Genomic DNA, 14,661 nt, shown 5'->3' with positions numbered 1-14,661 from the left:
CGCCAGGTGGCCGTGGCTTGATACGAAGCAAGTGTCGTCATTGTTGAATGTAATCCAACAGCCTCGTAACTAACGTTACACTTGGTAGCAACTGAGTTATTGTATTTTTTGAGGGAACTCATTACCCCTGAATATCAAACCCACACACTTAATAAAATAGACACATACAATGCAAGCGGAATCCAATTTGTTTTATTTTGGGTCAGTTCATGCGTTTGCTTACCTTCACCCAGCTATTATCATGATGACAGCCTCTAATGTAGCCTACAATAAAATCAGTAAAATATAATCTACAATCAAGAGTAAGGCAAGACACATGGGAGGCTCTGACAGCAGCTCACTGGTGTACACACAAAAATACAATCCATAGCAGCTTCCTTTCAGTTGAGGCTCTTAAACATTTGCATACTGTGAATGAGGAAGGTGGTTACTTCCATCAGTGCATGTTTTTTTCAGTGAGAATTATTTTCTGTCAGTTTCAGGGGAGAAAGAGAAGAAAAAGGAGAAGCTGATTTTGGTACAGTGAGACTAGTCCTGTTCCCATCAGGCCAAACTTTTGACAAACCCAAACTATTCTTTCATCTACTTATGGCTGTGAAAGATCACAGCTAATTGAAGTGATGTATGGCTGAAGTTTACTGAATGCAGTCTTGTTTATTCACAATTTACTTCTGTAAAGGACTTCACTCTCACAACAATTATCTCAGGTCATACAACTTAAAATGTGCGAGGTGAAAAGTGAAGTGGTTTTACCACTTATTGACACACCCTCGGTCCGGTTTCCTGGGGCCGTATTCACAAACATTCTGAGAATCCTTTTAGAAAGCTAACTTAAAGCTAATTTATACTTCTGCGTTGAATTGACGCCATAGCCACGGCGTAGGCTCCACGTCGACGTACAGCCTATGCCATAACCTACGCTGAAGCCTGACACGCACCTCCCCAGAATTGTATACATCGCGTTGACGCAGTCCTCCTGTCTGTTTCTGTATACTGACACCATTTCCTTTAGTGGAAACGAAGCATTTACTTGTATTTCACAGATAAGAAACAATAAATTGTGAAGACAGTAGAACCTCCAATAAAATAGCATTTTAAGTCTTGTGTGTGATTTATCCTTCAGGGACTTATACTTAGGGATTTATCCAGGTTTCATATGAGAAGAGGAAATCTCCGCTCGTTGCTAGGCTAATTTTTACAATGTAAAATGTCATAGGCTTGTGCTAATAACGGTAGCATGTTGTATTTGTTTGGATAACGTGTTTAGTGTGACAGTTGTTTTGTCTGTGAATCTTGGAGCCAAATTGAGTGCCGTTACCTTTGTTAAATGTTGCTGTTGTCCCAGGCTTTATATGAGAAGAGGGAAAGATCGCTTGTTGCTAGGCTAATTTAAACAATGTAAAATGCCATAGGCTTGTACTAATAACTTTAGCATGTTGTATTTGTGGGGAAAATGTGTTTAGATAAAGACAAGTGTTTGTCTGTGAATGCTGCGATTTAAAGTGAAGCCAATTTGCGTACTTTTTTTTTTAAAGATATTTTTTTGGGCATTTTTTGCCTTTAATCGACAGGACAGTGAAGCGTGAAGGGGGGAGAGAGAGAGAGGGAGAGACATGCAGCAAAGGGCCACAGGCTGGACTCGAGCCCGGGCCGCTGCGGCAACAGCCTTGTACATGGGGCGCCTGCTCTGCCACTAAGCCACCGACGCCCCCAATTTGTGTACTTGTGTTTGAAATTGTCACTATTAAGCCATATTTAATGTGTTTATTGTGTGTTTTGAATCAACTAAACTTAACAGCATTTAACAGAAACCTCCACCGCTATCTAGCGTTTTGGAGGTGTGACTGCAGAGTGACACAGACACACCACTGCAGAAGTAAAAATGCTCACGATGGCGACGTGCGTGGGTTACATGCATAGGGTTTACACACAACCATAAATCCCGTTATCCTTAACATTTTTAGTAAGGAGTCCTAGTTTAGGAGTGATTTAGGAAAGTTCTCACAGCAACTCTGAGCAAGGAAGTGTTTACCTTAGTGAGGGGGTGAGGTTGATTGCTAGGTGCCATGCTTGCTTTTAACAGATGTGATTGGTTGTCAGAGACACACCCTTCTGTGAGCATGTAAGGTGTGGACACCCAGTGGAAATGAAATGAACTGCTGACTGAAAGTATCATAGTCAGTGTGATCACTCTGCTGATGGAAGGTTGAGACATACCCAAGTCATCACTGCTGCACTGGTGCATTTTTCCAGTTCTCTGTCCTAGTATTGTGATCATTTTTTGCGTTGGGTGGGAAATGTGTGCGTACCCCTAATGACATCAACCACAAATATTATCCCTTCATGATCAAATCTCTAACATTTAATTTACTCACTGTCATCCAGTGCATCTCGCTAACTCGGCTGTACTGCATGTCACTAACTCAGCTTCTTCTCCGGAGCCTTTGTGCTCCACTGTGTCGTAGGTTAAGAGTCTTAACGGCTTGACAACTTTCTGCATTGAATGTCTGTGGACAGCTGCGGTCACGCAGATGCGATTCTATTCATAGTACAGTTGAGGGTCTGCATCAGCCCCCAATGGGAGGGCTGGAAGGAGAGCTTACTGTCCTCCCACAGTCGACTTCGTATGGAAGTGAAACTAAGACTGTTTTTACACAGAGAGTGCGCTACAGGACCGCAATGAAGTCCCTTCTTTATGCTGCCTTTGTATTTTTACACAGAACCAAATGACAGCAAGATTATGGCACTCCAGTGTTTGATTTTAGGAAGCATGCCTGCATCGCTGAAGCAAAAGAGGAGTGACGGGCGTGTGACATATAACATACACGTCAGCAGCGCTTCACAAACAATAACAAAGGCATAACATGACAATAACAATCATTTACTGTCCCTGTTGTATGGCAGCTGATCTCATCCTCTGCTCAGAGGGTGAGGAGCTCCTGGACCTCATTGTTCTCCCAGTTCGTGGACATTATCGGCTGCTGTTTTTCCTCTTCAAGTTAGCTGCTAACTGCTAGCAGCTACTTTTTAAATCTCCTGAGGGAGGGTCACATGCATAACACCTCATTAAAAGGTCACATCGATGCCGCCCATGATCCCGTCCTGCCAGCTGTCTCTTTTACCCAGAAGTCATTTTGGCTTTGCTACTACAGCTAATGCTGCCTACAAGGTGAGACAACACTGTCCCCCCATTCTGTGACTGTTCATTTTATAAAGAGCGGCATGGCGGAATAACAACGTAAAATTCCAGTCTTGAAGAGGCTGCACATGGACGTCCCCATAAGGGTCCGTGTGGACCCTTACAGACATGGGTGGATGACGACATTTACGTGACCCACACCAAAGCAGATCCTGGGAGACACGGAAACTATGACTCAGTTCTTAGAAGTGGCTATTCTGAACATAGGTTTCACTTCCTCCACATTTATCTCCTCAACTGTAGTTTACAGCTGTACAATTGTGGTCTGAATAATATCTAATGACCAAAATCTTTTCAAATGGGTCCATTAACCCATGTGTATCAATTCAGAGGTCTATGGCATGAGCAAGGTTAAGAGCCACTGTCTTAGGAGCTATTTTACAGATATGATTAGGAAATGAATGTGGTCAGTGAGCGTCTTCTTTAGAAGTACACCATGTGTTGGTGTAATGCATATTTAATTTCTCTCTGAGGACAATGTGTGCAGCACAGTGGTAAGGATAGAGAGAAACCCCTTCAGAGCTTTGTCATCTCTTGGTTGCTGCTTAAGAGTCACTTTTACATCCTGCTCTTCTCCATCTTTTCTCACTGACTCCCTCCTGCTCAGCCCATAATCTGTAGCTTCCTCCCCCTCTTTCACCAGCTCCTCTTCACTGCCCTCCACCACTTCTCCACCATCTATGCCTTTTGTAACTATTCCCCTCTGATTTCCCTCTCCAGTGTACAGCAGCTCCCCAAGTATGAGCGTGCTGTGGGGTGTGTCACCAGAGTGTCCTTGCTGTGTGTGTGTGTACAGGTAGACCCTCCAGGGGAGTGTGTGCGGTGGTGTGAAGGCCATTGTCTGGATATTGACCAGCTGCATCGCAGCCTGAAGACTTTGTGGTGAACACTGAGGTATCGCAGGGCAGTGGATGCGTTCTTCAAAGCAAATATAATCCTCCTCTTCTAGTTTCTCCACACCTATTCGCAACCAAACAAGGAGCAATAGCAGAGGAACTGATGTCAGACGAAATCAAGTAGAAGTATAAAATTGCATGAACAGAAAATATTCAAGAAAGTACAAGTAAATCAAATTGTACTTAAGTACAGTAGGCTACTTGAGTTAATACTTAGATACATTCCATCACAGGAGATTACAAACTGTTGGTTTTGTTTTGTTTTTTGTTTTTACAGTTTTTACGCCAAGCCTGTTTGCTCCTGTCAACCACAATACATGTCCCATAAAGAGGAAGCTTTCTGCATGAAAGAATCTCCTTCCTTTTCGTTACCTCGCTCAGCATGCAGAGCCAATCGCTGCAGCCAAAGACGCTCAAACTCCTCTGGGCTGAGAGCTGGGGAGAGGGACAAACTGAGAGGGACAGCGACACTGGAAGCCAGGACATCAGCAGAGGAGTCTGTACACCCACTGGTACTGTCTGAGCCTGAAGAAGACATGGGAGGATGAAGAGAGGAAGAATGATAGGACGCTGGGAGGGAGGAAAAGGGTAGAGGGGTAAAGAATAAAGAGAGGATGCATCAACAGGGAACCGAGTTGTGGACAGAAGGGGATAAGGGTGAAGTGGGAGGGGGATAGAGAGTTGGGATGAGTGCCAGAGGAAGAGATTTGTGACTAAAAATGGCACTGCATTCCAAAATGGACCTTAACCTTGGGGGGAAAAAATCCTCATCTTTGACCAAAATAACACAACTCAGTATGTAAGCTTGACCCATTGGGGCCCATTTGAATGGAATGAAGATATCTGGGACATTTTCGGTAGAATCACAGTAGAAATGAGTAAGCTACAGTGGCTTCAGAAAGTACTCAGACCCCCTTTGCTTATTACACTCATTATTGTGGTATATTTTTTTAACATATATATATGTAGTTTTTTTTGGTGGCATCAAGCCTTAGTCAAGTTAGATAGTAAAAAAACTGCTGGTCCAGACAACCTTGGATCATTCTTCTTAAAGTTTGCTGCGGATTTTATTGCTCAACCCCTGACCTATATTTTCAGCCTCTCTCTAAGCTCTAAGGTGATCCCAAAAATATGGAAGTTCGCCTATGTTCTCTCACTGCTGAAAGGGAGGGATGTCACTTCATTAAACAATTATGGGCCCATTTTTTTCCAGTTCTAGCAAAGATCCCCGAATGGTTAGTAAGTGAACAGCTGAAGGAATTTCTATATAATAATGCCATTCTATCCAAACATAAGTCTGGCTTCAGAAAGCAACATATCACCATTACCCCAACTATGAAGGTGGTAAACAATATCATTGGCAGTTTGGACATGAAGCAGAGCTGTGCAGCTCTATTTATTGACCTGTCCAAAGCTTTTGATACTGTTGGCCATCTTATTTTGATACAAAGGTTGACTCGTTGACATGGGGACATGTGGACAAAACGTGGTTGGTTGTGGTTTTATGCCGATGACACAGTGATGTATTCAGCTGGCACATCCATTGCATAGGCTGTGGCCAAATTGCACGCTGTCTTTGATGTTATCCAGTTTCAGCTCCCACAGTCAAGCTGGTTTAAAATGCTGGATTGTTTGCACATGTTAGATACTGCATATCACAGTGCACTGAGATTCATTATAAATTATAAAGCACACAGTTATCACTGTACGCTTTATTCCAGGGCTGGTTGGCCATCTTTGACCTTTCGTAGGCTCAGTAACTGGTAATTGTTAATTTATAAAGCCATACTGGGCAAACTTCCTTCGTACATTTGTTCTTTGATTGAACAGAGATCGGACTGTAGCTATAGTCTGAGATCTCAGGATCTCAAGTTTTGTTGTCTGTTCCTGGTGCACGGACTGAGCTGGGAAAAAAGCTTTTATGTGCTCCGCTTCAAAAATACATCAACACATAGATGTACAGATAAACTAGAACTGTATGCCTCAGCCAACCATTTAAGTTGCAGCTTGCTTGCGTGCCTGACCAGACTCATGAAATACATGTAGTGAGGACTTTAACGTCATTAACTAAAAGGTATAAAGTGTATTTTTGTAGGAACAAGGATGTTTCACACACATCTTCAAGCTGGCAGCACAAAGGATCTATAGAATCAGCACAGTTTCAAGATGGACATTTGGGATTAGTGTCACCAATTCAGCATTTGACCAAATGTCTCCCCTCTCGCTCCTGAGTTAAGACATTGAGTGATGGCCAGAAAAATGTTTTTGCAGAACATTATGATGTCACAATGATGTTGATCTTTGACCTTTTGGATATAAAACGTTGTCACTTTATCATTTTATCCTATTAGACATTTGTGTGAAATGTTGTCATAATAAGCATATGAATTCTTTAGTAAAGGCCAAAAACAATGAATTTGTGAGGACACAGTGACCTTTGACCATCATATTCTAATCTGTTCATCCTTCAGTCCAAGTGGACTTTTGTCTGAATTTCCCTCCAGGCATTCCTGAGATACCACATTCACGCGAACGTGACATAACGGATAACCCGAAACCCAATGTCTGTACAGAGCATAAAAATGCGCGCCTAAGAATATTCACACCAAGACCTTTGACATATAAACAAAGTGAAGAAAAGAATATGCATACATTTGCGCATACACATCTGCAAATATAATTCAAGAGAAAGGCCTCAGCAGTTGCCTGGGTCTAGGCCTTTGAATCCACCCACTCCACTAAGTTTGAGTTGACAGGTCCCTCTACCATTGTGATATGAAACAGTGGTTTCTCAGTTAAAATAAAAAACAACCAGTGAGCGCTGGGGGGGAACTAATGATTGGCAGATTAGCGCTTTGGGCGGGGCTAACGCTATAGTCAAGCTGTTGTAAAGTATTGTCAAGTGGTGCGCTGGAACCAATAAGGGGTGATTAAAAACAATGGCGAGGGCTTTAGACAAGATAGACGCTGCTCTTTAGGTTGTTCAAAGTTGACACATCTACTTAATATCACCTAACATTGTTGTTTGTTTTATGCCTCTTTGCTCCACTCTCAAAACCACAGAAAAACACGTATGTTTGCATGACTACGCATCAGTGGGTCTGCTCTATTTCAGTGGGCCAGAGTACTACTTAACATGTCATGGTGAGGGTCGGAAAAGCTGTTAAAGTGGAGTGTAATCTGTCAGCCACCATGTAATTGTCAGCTGACAAAACAAACACTGTCAGTCTACAAGGTAAATGTCATAATAGCTTTCCAAGTTGACAAGTCATTTCCGACATGGATAGTAATGTTCACAACATGATTTTATATAAGCCTGAATGACATTCATCAGGTTTCTGTCTTACCAATCTCCCTTGACTTGTTCGTGTGTGAATGAGGCCATGTGGTTGTGGGGAGGTGAACGCTGCTATTGCCACTGACATTTAGCGCTGGATCTGTTGTATCTGACAGTTTGGTTAACTGTCAAATGATGTGCAGACTCCACCTAGTCAGCACACCGCAGGTGTACGCCAGTATACTAATGGCACAGACCCACAGTGGACTTAAAAATGACATTAGATTTAGGGGATAAGTTGGTCTCTGGTGATTAGCTAGGGAAATTTTTTTATCTCCCTCCCCCAGAGAAATCAGTTTAAGTAGATGCAATGTCAGAAGGAAGATGTAGATACAGTGTAACAAGTTCACAGTTCTGACTGATATCATGCAACTTCAGCAGATTTGTCCTTCTCGCAAAAATAGAATGTCTCCACATCTTCTCAAAGGAGTGTTTTCCTCTATGTTTATCAAGCCAGAGGTGGAGATTTAGTCTATAAACTTATTACCTCGGCTCTTCTTATCTTTGCTGCTTAAGTTCATTGATGCAGGATAGATAAGGACATACAGGCAACCTCACACATGTAACATAGTATAGAGTATTCAAAACCCCTGTTCAGAGACCTTGGGCAATTAGCAGTCCCTATTGTGTTATAGACTTAATTTAAAATGGCTTAGACATTTTTTTGCAATGAGTCCTACATACAATAACCCATGATGGCAAAGCAAATGTCTAAAAATATTAAGTATTCACAGACTCTATCCATTACTTAATTAAAGTTGTAAATGACTCCAATGCAGAGTATGCAGTAGTTCTGCAGTCTGCTTTTGTGTTGTTATTCTGCTTTTATTTTACTTTCTGCTTTTATTTTGTTGTTTCCTGTTAACCCGGAAGTATTTTGTAGGGACTGAAAACCAGAAAGTGTTGAGAAGTTGAGAAATGTAATCAGTGCAGCAGAAAACAGTAATGCAAATATCAAGAAGATAAACAAGACAAAAGAAGGACATAAGGGGAGAGAATATAGTAGGAATAAAGAGAATAGCTCCAGTCGAGAGGGAACAAGGTATTTATTTACTTTAATTTACTACTTTAATCCCAAAACTATTAAAGTTTTGGGATTCCTTGGGGGGGTTTCTGCGACGTTTGCACACCTGGATTTGTGTGTGACACCAAGAATGAAAGGTGGCTGATGATGCGTGACTCTTGTTCGAGTGGTATTTGCCAATTCTAAGTAGTATTTTACTGTTGGCAAGCAGCACCAGGGCTGTTCCACTACCCAGCCTGCTCCTTGCTAGATAGAACACTATTGTGCCCACATCTTTTCAGTGGCCTGGTATTCTGGATCAGGCTGCCAGGCAAGCAGAGCACAGGCCTCAGATGGGACGAGTGGAGATGGACTCTGTGTTTATGATGGTGATGCATGGTGCTCAAATGTTGTAGAAGTTGATGGACAGCACTACAGGAATACACTACTGGTCCTGTTTTTCTTGTATAACATGAATGACATTTAGTGGTATGCCACTCCCAAACAGTTCATTGCAGATCTTTACTGGCATATCCTGCTGCTAATGGTTAACTTGTTAATTAGTAAGTGACATTGACAGAGCATGACAGTGAGCTTTAGGAATGGTGAAGGCAGATTTTGCTACCTTCAGGCAGAGCCAGGTTAACTGTTTGCAGTTTTAATGCTAAGCACAGACACGAGAGTGGTAATCCTTTCATCTAACTCTCTCAGCAATAAGCATATTCCCAATCACAGGCCGATGCCCTGCTGATTGGTGGGGATCTGAGGCATCTTGTTAATTTGACATCTTACAAATTGGCTCAACTTTACAACTTTATTCATTCATCCCCTCTCATCCTCTCCTCCTACATCATCATCATCATTATTATTATTATTGTTGTTATTATTATTGTTAACTAATATCACCATTGATGTCACTATCATTATTATTATTATTATTATTGTTGTAATAATACTTCCTGCACTCTTAAATAACACACACACACACACACACACACACACACACACAAATTTTTTACACCTTGTATGTATACTGGTGTATGTCCACTTGATGTTGTTTGTCTTCTTGTATTTCACAATAAAAAAATAAAAAATTAAATTAAAAAAAATTATGGTAATACCACTATACTTTTTGGCCTGAGCACCAGGGTTTTTTGGTTCTGTACCTGCAATTCTTTTCATGCTGTTTACCCACTGATCAGTACTGACATAACAATGGGTGATGACTTTTGCCCCAGCACAGAAAAGACAAGCCAAAAAACAGGAAATACCACAGTTTGCTAAGAAACCAGGGAATCAGTGTAATCCATTGTTCAACAACCTGAGTAGTCTCCTGCAGGTATTTTACTCATGTTCTGCCCTGAGAGGCAGTAAAACCAGTTCTGTTTTTTTTTGTTGGCATTTTCATAAATGTGTAAATTAAATCAACAGCAATGCAAACAATATTTGAGATTCATGATCCTACGTGTTAAATCACTCTTTCACATTATTATCATTTTTTCTTATTCAAACATACCAAATTCAAACTCTATGTTCTAGCAAGTATTTAAGTTAATAGAAGAAAAGTGAAAGAGGGATAGGAACATTTAAGTTTTACTTTTACCTACTCCTTTTCGAAAATTTCTGTTTTTGTTCTTTCATTTTTCTGTTATCACAACATTGTTTTAAACTTTAAACTGGTCCGAAATAAAGTCATTCATTCATTCATTTATTCAAGTATGCATACATGGAAGGAGAGATGGAATGTGGGGGATAAAGTAAAAATGTATGCCATGGAAAACAAAAAGTCTGGCTTTAAAAGGTGTGGAAAAGGATTTTGAATCAGCAGATGATGCCAAAGCTTATGTTAAGAAGATGAACATTGGGTGAGGTTGTTACACAGTATGTTGTAATGATACCACGCAGGTTTAACGCTTTCAGACTACATTTAATACTTGTTTCCATGTGAGGCTTGCTTATTTATTTGTTTATATTAGGTCACTTTAGTTGCTCTCCTTTGCAGTTTTTCTTCTGCAAGGTGAATTGTTACTAATAAGCAATATGATAATGTCTCATTTTGTGTGGGTTGTTTTGTTTTTGTTTTTCTGTTGTTTGTTTGTTGTACCTGGATTTTTCAATCACATAAATGTGCTCTGTTAATTTAAATCCCAGTAGTCCTAGTGCAGGCAAACCTGTTCGTTTTCGCAGTTGGAATATACGTGGTATGGGTAATCCTACCAAAGGATCCAAAGTTTTTAATCATCTGAAAAGGCTTAATTCTGATACAATGTTTTTGCAGGAGACTCACCTTAGACTTAAAGATCATCATAGGCTCAACTCTCCGTGGATAGGTCAGGTCTAATTCTAAAGCAAGAGGGGTTGCTATTTTAATTAATAAAGGAATTCAGTTCTCACCTACTGATGTTATTGCTGACAAAAATGGAAGATACCTCATAGTTGCAGGTACATTAGTACAATTAAAAGTCTTGTTAGTGAATGTGTATGCACCCAATTTCGATGATGCTGAATTTTCTAATAGATTACTTAACAATATACCTCATTTAAACACTCATATGTTAATTTTTGGTGGTGACTTGAATTGTGTCTTTGATCCAGTGTTAGATCGTTCAAGCCCTCACATTATATCTCAATCAGCTACGTCTAAATCTTTTTCTGTCTTCATGACACAGAATGGTTTGGTTGACCCTTGGAGACTTCGTAATCCTTTAGTCAAAAAGTTTTCTTATTTTTCTCTGGTACATAAATCATATTCTAGAATAGATTTTTTTTTTCATTGATAATAGCACCAATTCTTGTGTTGTTTCCTGTGATTATTCAAGTATCCTAATATCTGATCATGCACCATTATTTCTAGATATTCAATTTGTCACTCACAAATCCTTGCCCCCCCCCCCCCTCAAAATCTATTGATGACTTTCTTTCCTTTAATCAAAATGAATCTACATCATATTCATTACTTTGGGAGTCACTGAAAGCATTTCTTAGAGGACAGATTATTTCATATTCTTATATGTTTTACAGAATATTAGGCTTACAGAACTTATACCTGCTATTAGTATACTTGATCAGGAATGTGCATCTGATCCTTCTCCAGAACGATTTAAGAAGCATCTTAATCTCCAGGCGGAGTTTGATCTTATTTCTGCCAGAAGCGCTGAACGACTGTTACTACAAACTCGCGGTACCTATTATGAACACGAGTTTAATACGACTGTCACGGATCCGTTTGAAATCAACGCTACATTTAAATCATTTTATTGTTCTTTGTATAGATCAGAATTTCCTATAGATGCTACCATAATGAATGAGCTCCTGGTGAATCTTGAAAACCCTGTTATTGATTTTGACCAGGCAATAGAACTGGATGCACCACTCTCCCTTGAAGAATTGTGTTTCTCAATTAAAGCAATGCAGTCTAATAAAGCTCCAGGCCCTGATGGGTTTCCAATGGAGTTCTTTAAGAGATTTATTGATAAATTGGCACTGTTACTTTTGGCAATGTTCAATGAATCTTTAGAAAACGGTTTATTACCTCCTACACTGACTCAAGCTTCAGTAGCACTTCTTCTAAAGAATGACAAAGATCCCACTCTTTGCAGTTCTTATAGACCTCTGTCTTTATTAAATGCTGATGTAAAAGTTCTGTCTAAAATTATTGGGCTTTGATTAGAGAGGGTTTTGCCTAGCATTATTTCAGAAGAACAAAATGTATTCATTAAAGGATGTCATCTATTTTTTAATACACACTCTCTTTTAAATATAATTCATTCAACACATTCAGATGATTTACCCGAAATTGTCACTGCTTTGGATGCTGAAAAAGCATTTGACAGAGTAGAGTGGGGTTAACTGTTTGCAGTTTGGAAGAAATTTGGCTTTGGAGATAGATTCATTAGTTGGGTGAAATTATTATATACATCACCACGAGCCAGTGTTCAAACAAATGATATTTGCTCTGAATATTTTACACTAGAGCGTGGTACATGGCAAGGCTGCCCTTTATCGCCAGGTCTTTTCGCCTTGGCTATCGAACCACTGGCTATCTCATTGAGGTCCTCCACTTCTTTTAAAGGGGTCATCCATAATGGTGTTGAATATTGTTTAGCATTGTACGCAGATGATTTGTTATTATATGTGACTGATCGTGGGTTTTCTCTCCCGGGAATTCTGCCCACTTTAGATAGTTTTAGTTCCTTCTCAGGTTATAAGCTAAATCTCCAAAAGAGTGAATGTTATCCTATTAATACAGCAACTTAGCAATTTAACCAAGCTGACTTGCCTTTTAACATCACTCGCACTGGATTTAAGTATCTTAGTATTAATGTGACGCGTACATTTTCAGGTCTTTTGTCTGCTAACTTTGTCCTGCTAATTACGAAAGTGAAATCTGATCTTCAGAAGTGGAATAATGTGTCTCTCTCTCTGATTGGGAAGATTAATGTTGTTAAAATGAATATTTTGCCAAAATTTCTTTTTCTGTTTCAATCAATTCCCTTATTTTTACCTAAGTCTTTTTTTGACTACATAGATAAAATGATTAGTTCTTTTATGTGGGGTGGTAAGTCTCCAAGGGTCCTCAAATCATTACTCCAAAGACGTACGTTCAGTGGTGGTCTCACTTTACCGAACCTTCAGTTTTATTACCAAGCCACACATATTCATAAAATATATTGCCCCTAGTGCAGGGACAAGAAATAGCCATTTAATTAGAGTGCTACAGTATGAGGCATTAGGTTACTATTGACACTATGTTGTCACACTGAAGACATTTGTGTATTGTTAACTGCTCCATCTGGCACACAATTTACATGCTTCAACGATTCATAATTCATTTAGCAATGGCACAGACATGGAATTATCTTACTCATCTTTGCGTGGAGAAAAGATCAATAGTTTACTTGCCAAATATAATAATCTGCAAATTTTAATAGTTGATGATATATCCACAGTTGGTCATAAACTGATGGCATTTATTAATTGCAGATTATACAATGGTCTGGATGAATACTCAATTCTGATTGGCTGCAGGGTTTCTGTTAAAAACTGATAATGGACACCTAATAGGTAGTTCTGTTGGAACTTAATTAATTTAGTACCTTTTAGTATCTTACATTTAGTACCTTAATAGTATTTCTATAGTTATTGTTATAGTAGTTATTGCCTTTACTGTTGTTGCTTTGTATCTCTCTCAATCTCTCTATGTATCACTGTCATATGGACTACTAGCTATCATTAATGTCATTAAATACACCTGTGCTTTTCTGACTATGACATGTCAAAATGTTTGCCGTGAAAAAGGTCTATAACAACGATCTCACACACACCGCAGAAAATAACAGCCAGGCTTGAGGGTATGAAGGTGAATATCCTCAAGTGGCCAAAGTCACAGCCCTGACCTAAATCTGGCAGAAATCTGTAGACAAACCTAAAGGAGATCAGTCCATCACTGCTCACCACAAAATCTGAATAAACTCCAACAATTCTGCAAGGAAGAATGGAAAAATATTCCCCACTCTGAGTGTGGGTTTTGATTTCAGGCTGTAAGACAACAAGTGACTATTTCAAAGGGGTATGATGATTTTCTATTGAGACTGAAGCTCTGTTCATTGCTGTTACTGTGATTGTGGCTATTGTTGTAGTTACTGCTGTGGCTGCTATGATAAGCAAAGCTGTGACACATAGGGTTTTAATGGGTTACACTTAACACACAAGGTTCAAGGTTCAAATCCTAGTTGGGAGTGTCCGATTTCACAACTTGGCAATTTACACAAGCTTGGGTGCTATAAAGAGCAGACAGCCACTTACAATCACGCTTTGGAAGAGGCTTTCCATAAGCACATAGTAACCAAGCAGCAACCTGCAGGGCTGCAAAATTAAGCCAACATTAAGTGCCAAAAACTGCAGTTCCTTGAATGACCACTTGAGGGTGGCTCCAGGAGTGAGTCAATCCTTATAGACCCCCATGTTAAAATGCCCAACTTTACAGTAGAAATGAATACGTTTACAGCCTTGTGCAAAAACTGACATGCCTGTAACACCTCTAATGGGAGGCGCCCAGGAGGCATCCTGATAAGATGCCCGAACTATCTCAACTGACCCCTTTCAACGTGAAGGAGCAGCGGCTCTACTCCGAGCTCTCTCTAGATGTCCGAGCTCCTTACCCTATCTCTACGGATGAGCCCAGCCACCCATCAGAGTAAACTCATTTTGGCCCCTTGTATCTGCG

General features: G+C 40.0%; 1 protein-coding gene across 2 annotated transcripts in view; it reads right to left on the bottom strand.

Annotated features, from left to right (window-relative positions):
• Positions 1-175: 175 nt before the first annotated feature.
• Positions 176-14,661, bottom strand: part of ap4b1 (adaptor related protein complex 4 subunit beta 1) — a 38,999-nt gene continuing 24,513 nt past the window's right edge. Inside the window, exons 12-13 of one of the 2 annotated variants that reach the window (XM_050064615.1) lie at positions 4,468-4,665; positions 176-4,159 (exon numbers count right to left, since the gene is read on the bottom strand). In XM_050064615.1, the coding sequence (XP_049920572.1) occupies positions 3,657-4,159; positions 4,468-4,665 (701 nt within the window). In that variant the 3' untranslated portion in view covers positions 176-3,656. The remainder of the gene's footprint in view (positions 4,160-4,467; positions 4,666-14,661) is intronic. The other variant, XM_050064616.1, reaches the window with a different exon arrangement.

Source organism: Epinephelus moara, chromosome 16, assembly GCF_006386435.1.
Source record: "Epinephelus moara isolate mb chromosome 16, YSFRI_EMoa_1.0, whole genome shotgun sequence".
Taxonomy (NCBI): Eukaryota; Metazoa; Chordata; class Actinopteri; order Perciformes; family Serranidae; genus Epinephelus; species Epinephelus moara.
Note: the sequence above shows the minus strand (reverse complement) of the source record. Positions and strands in the feature narration are given on the sequence as shown.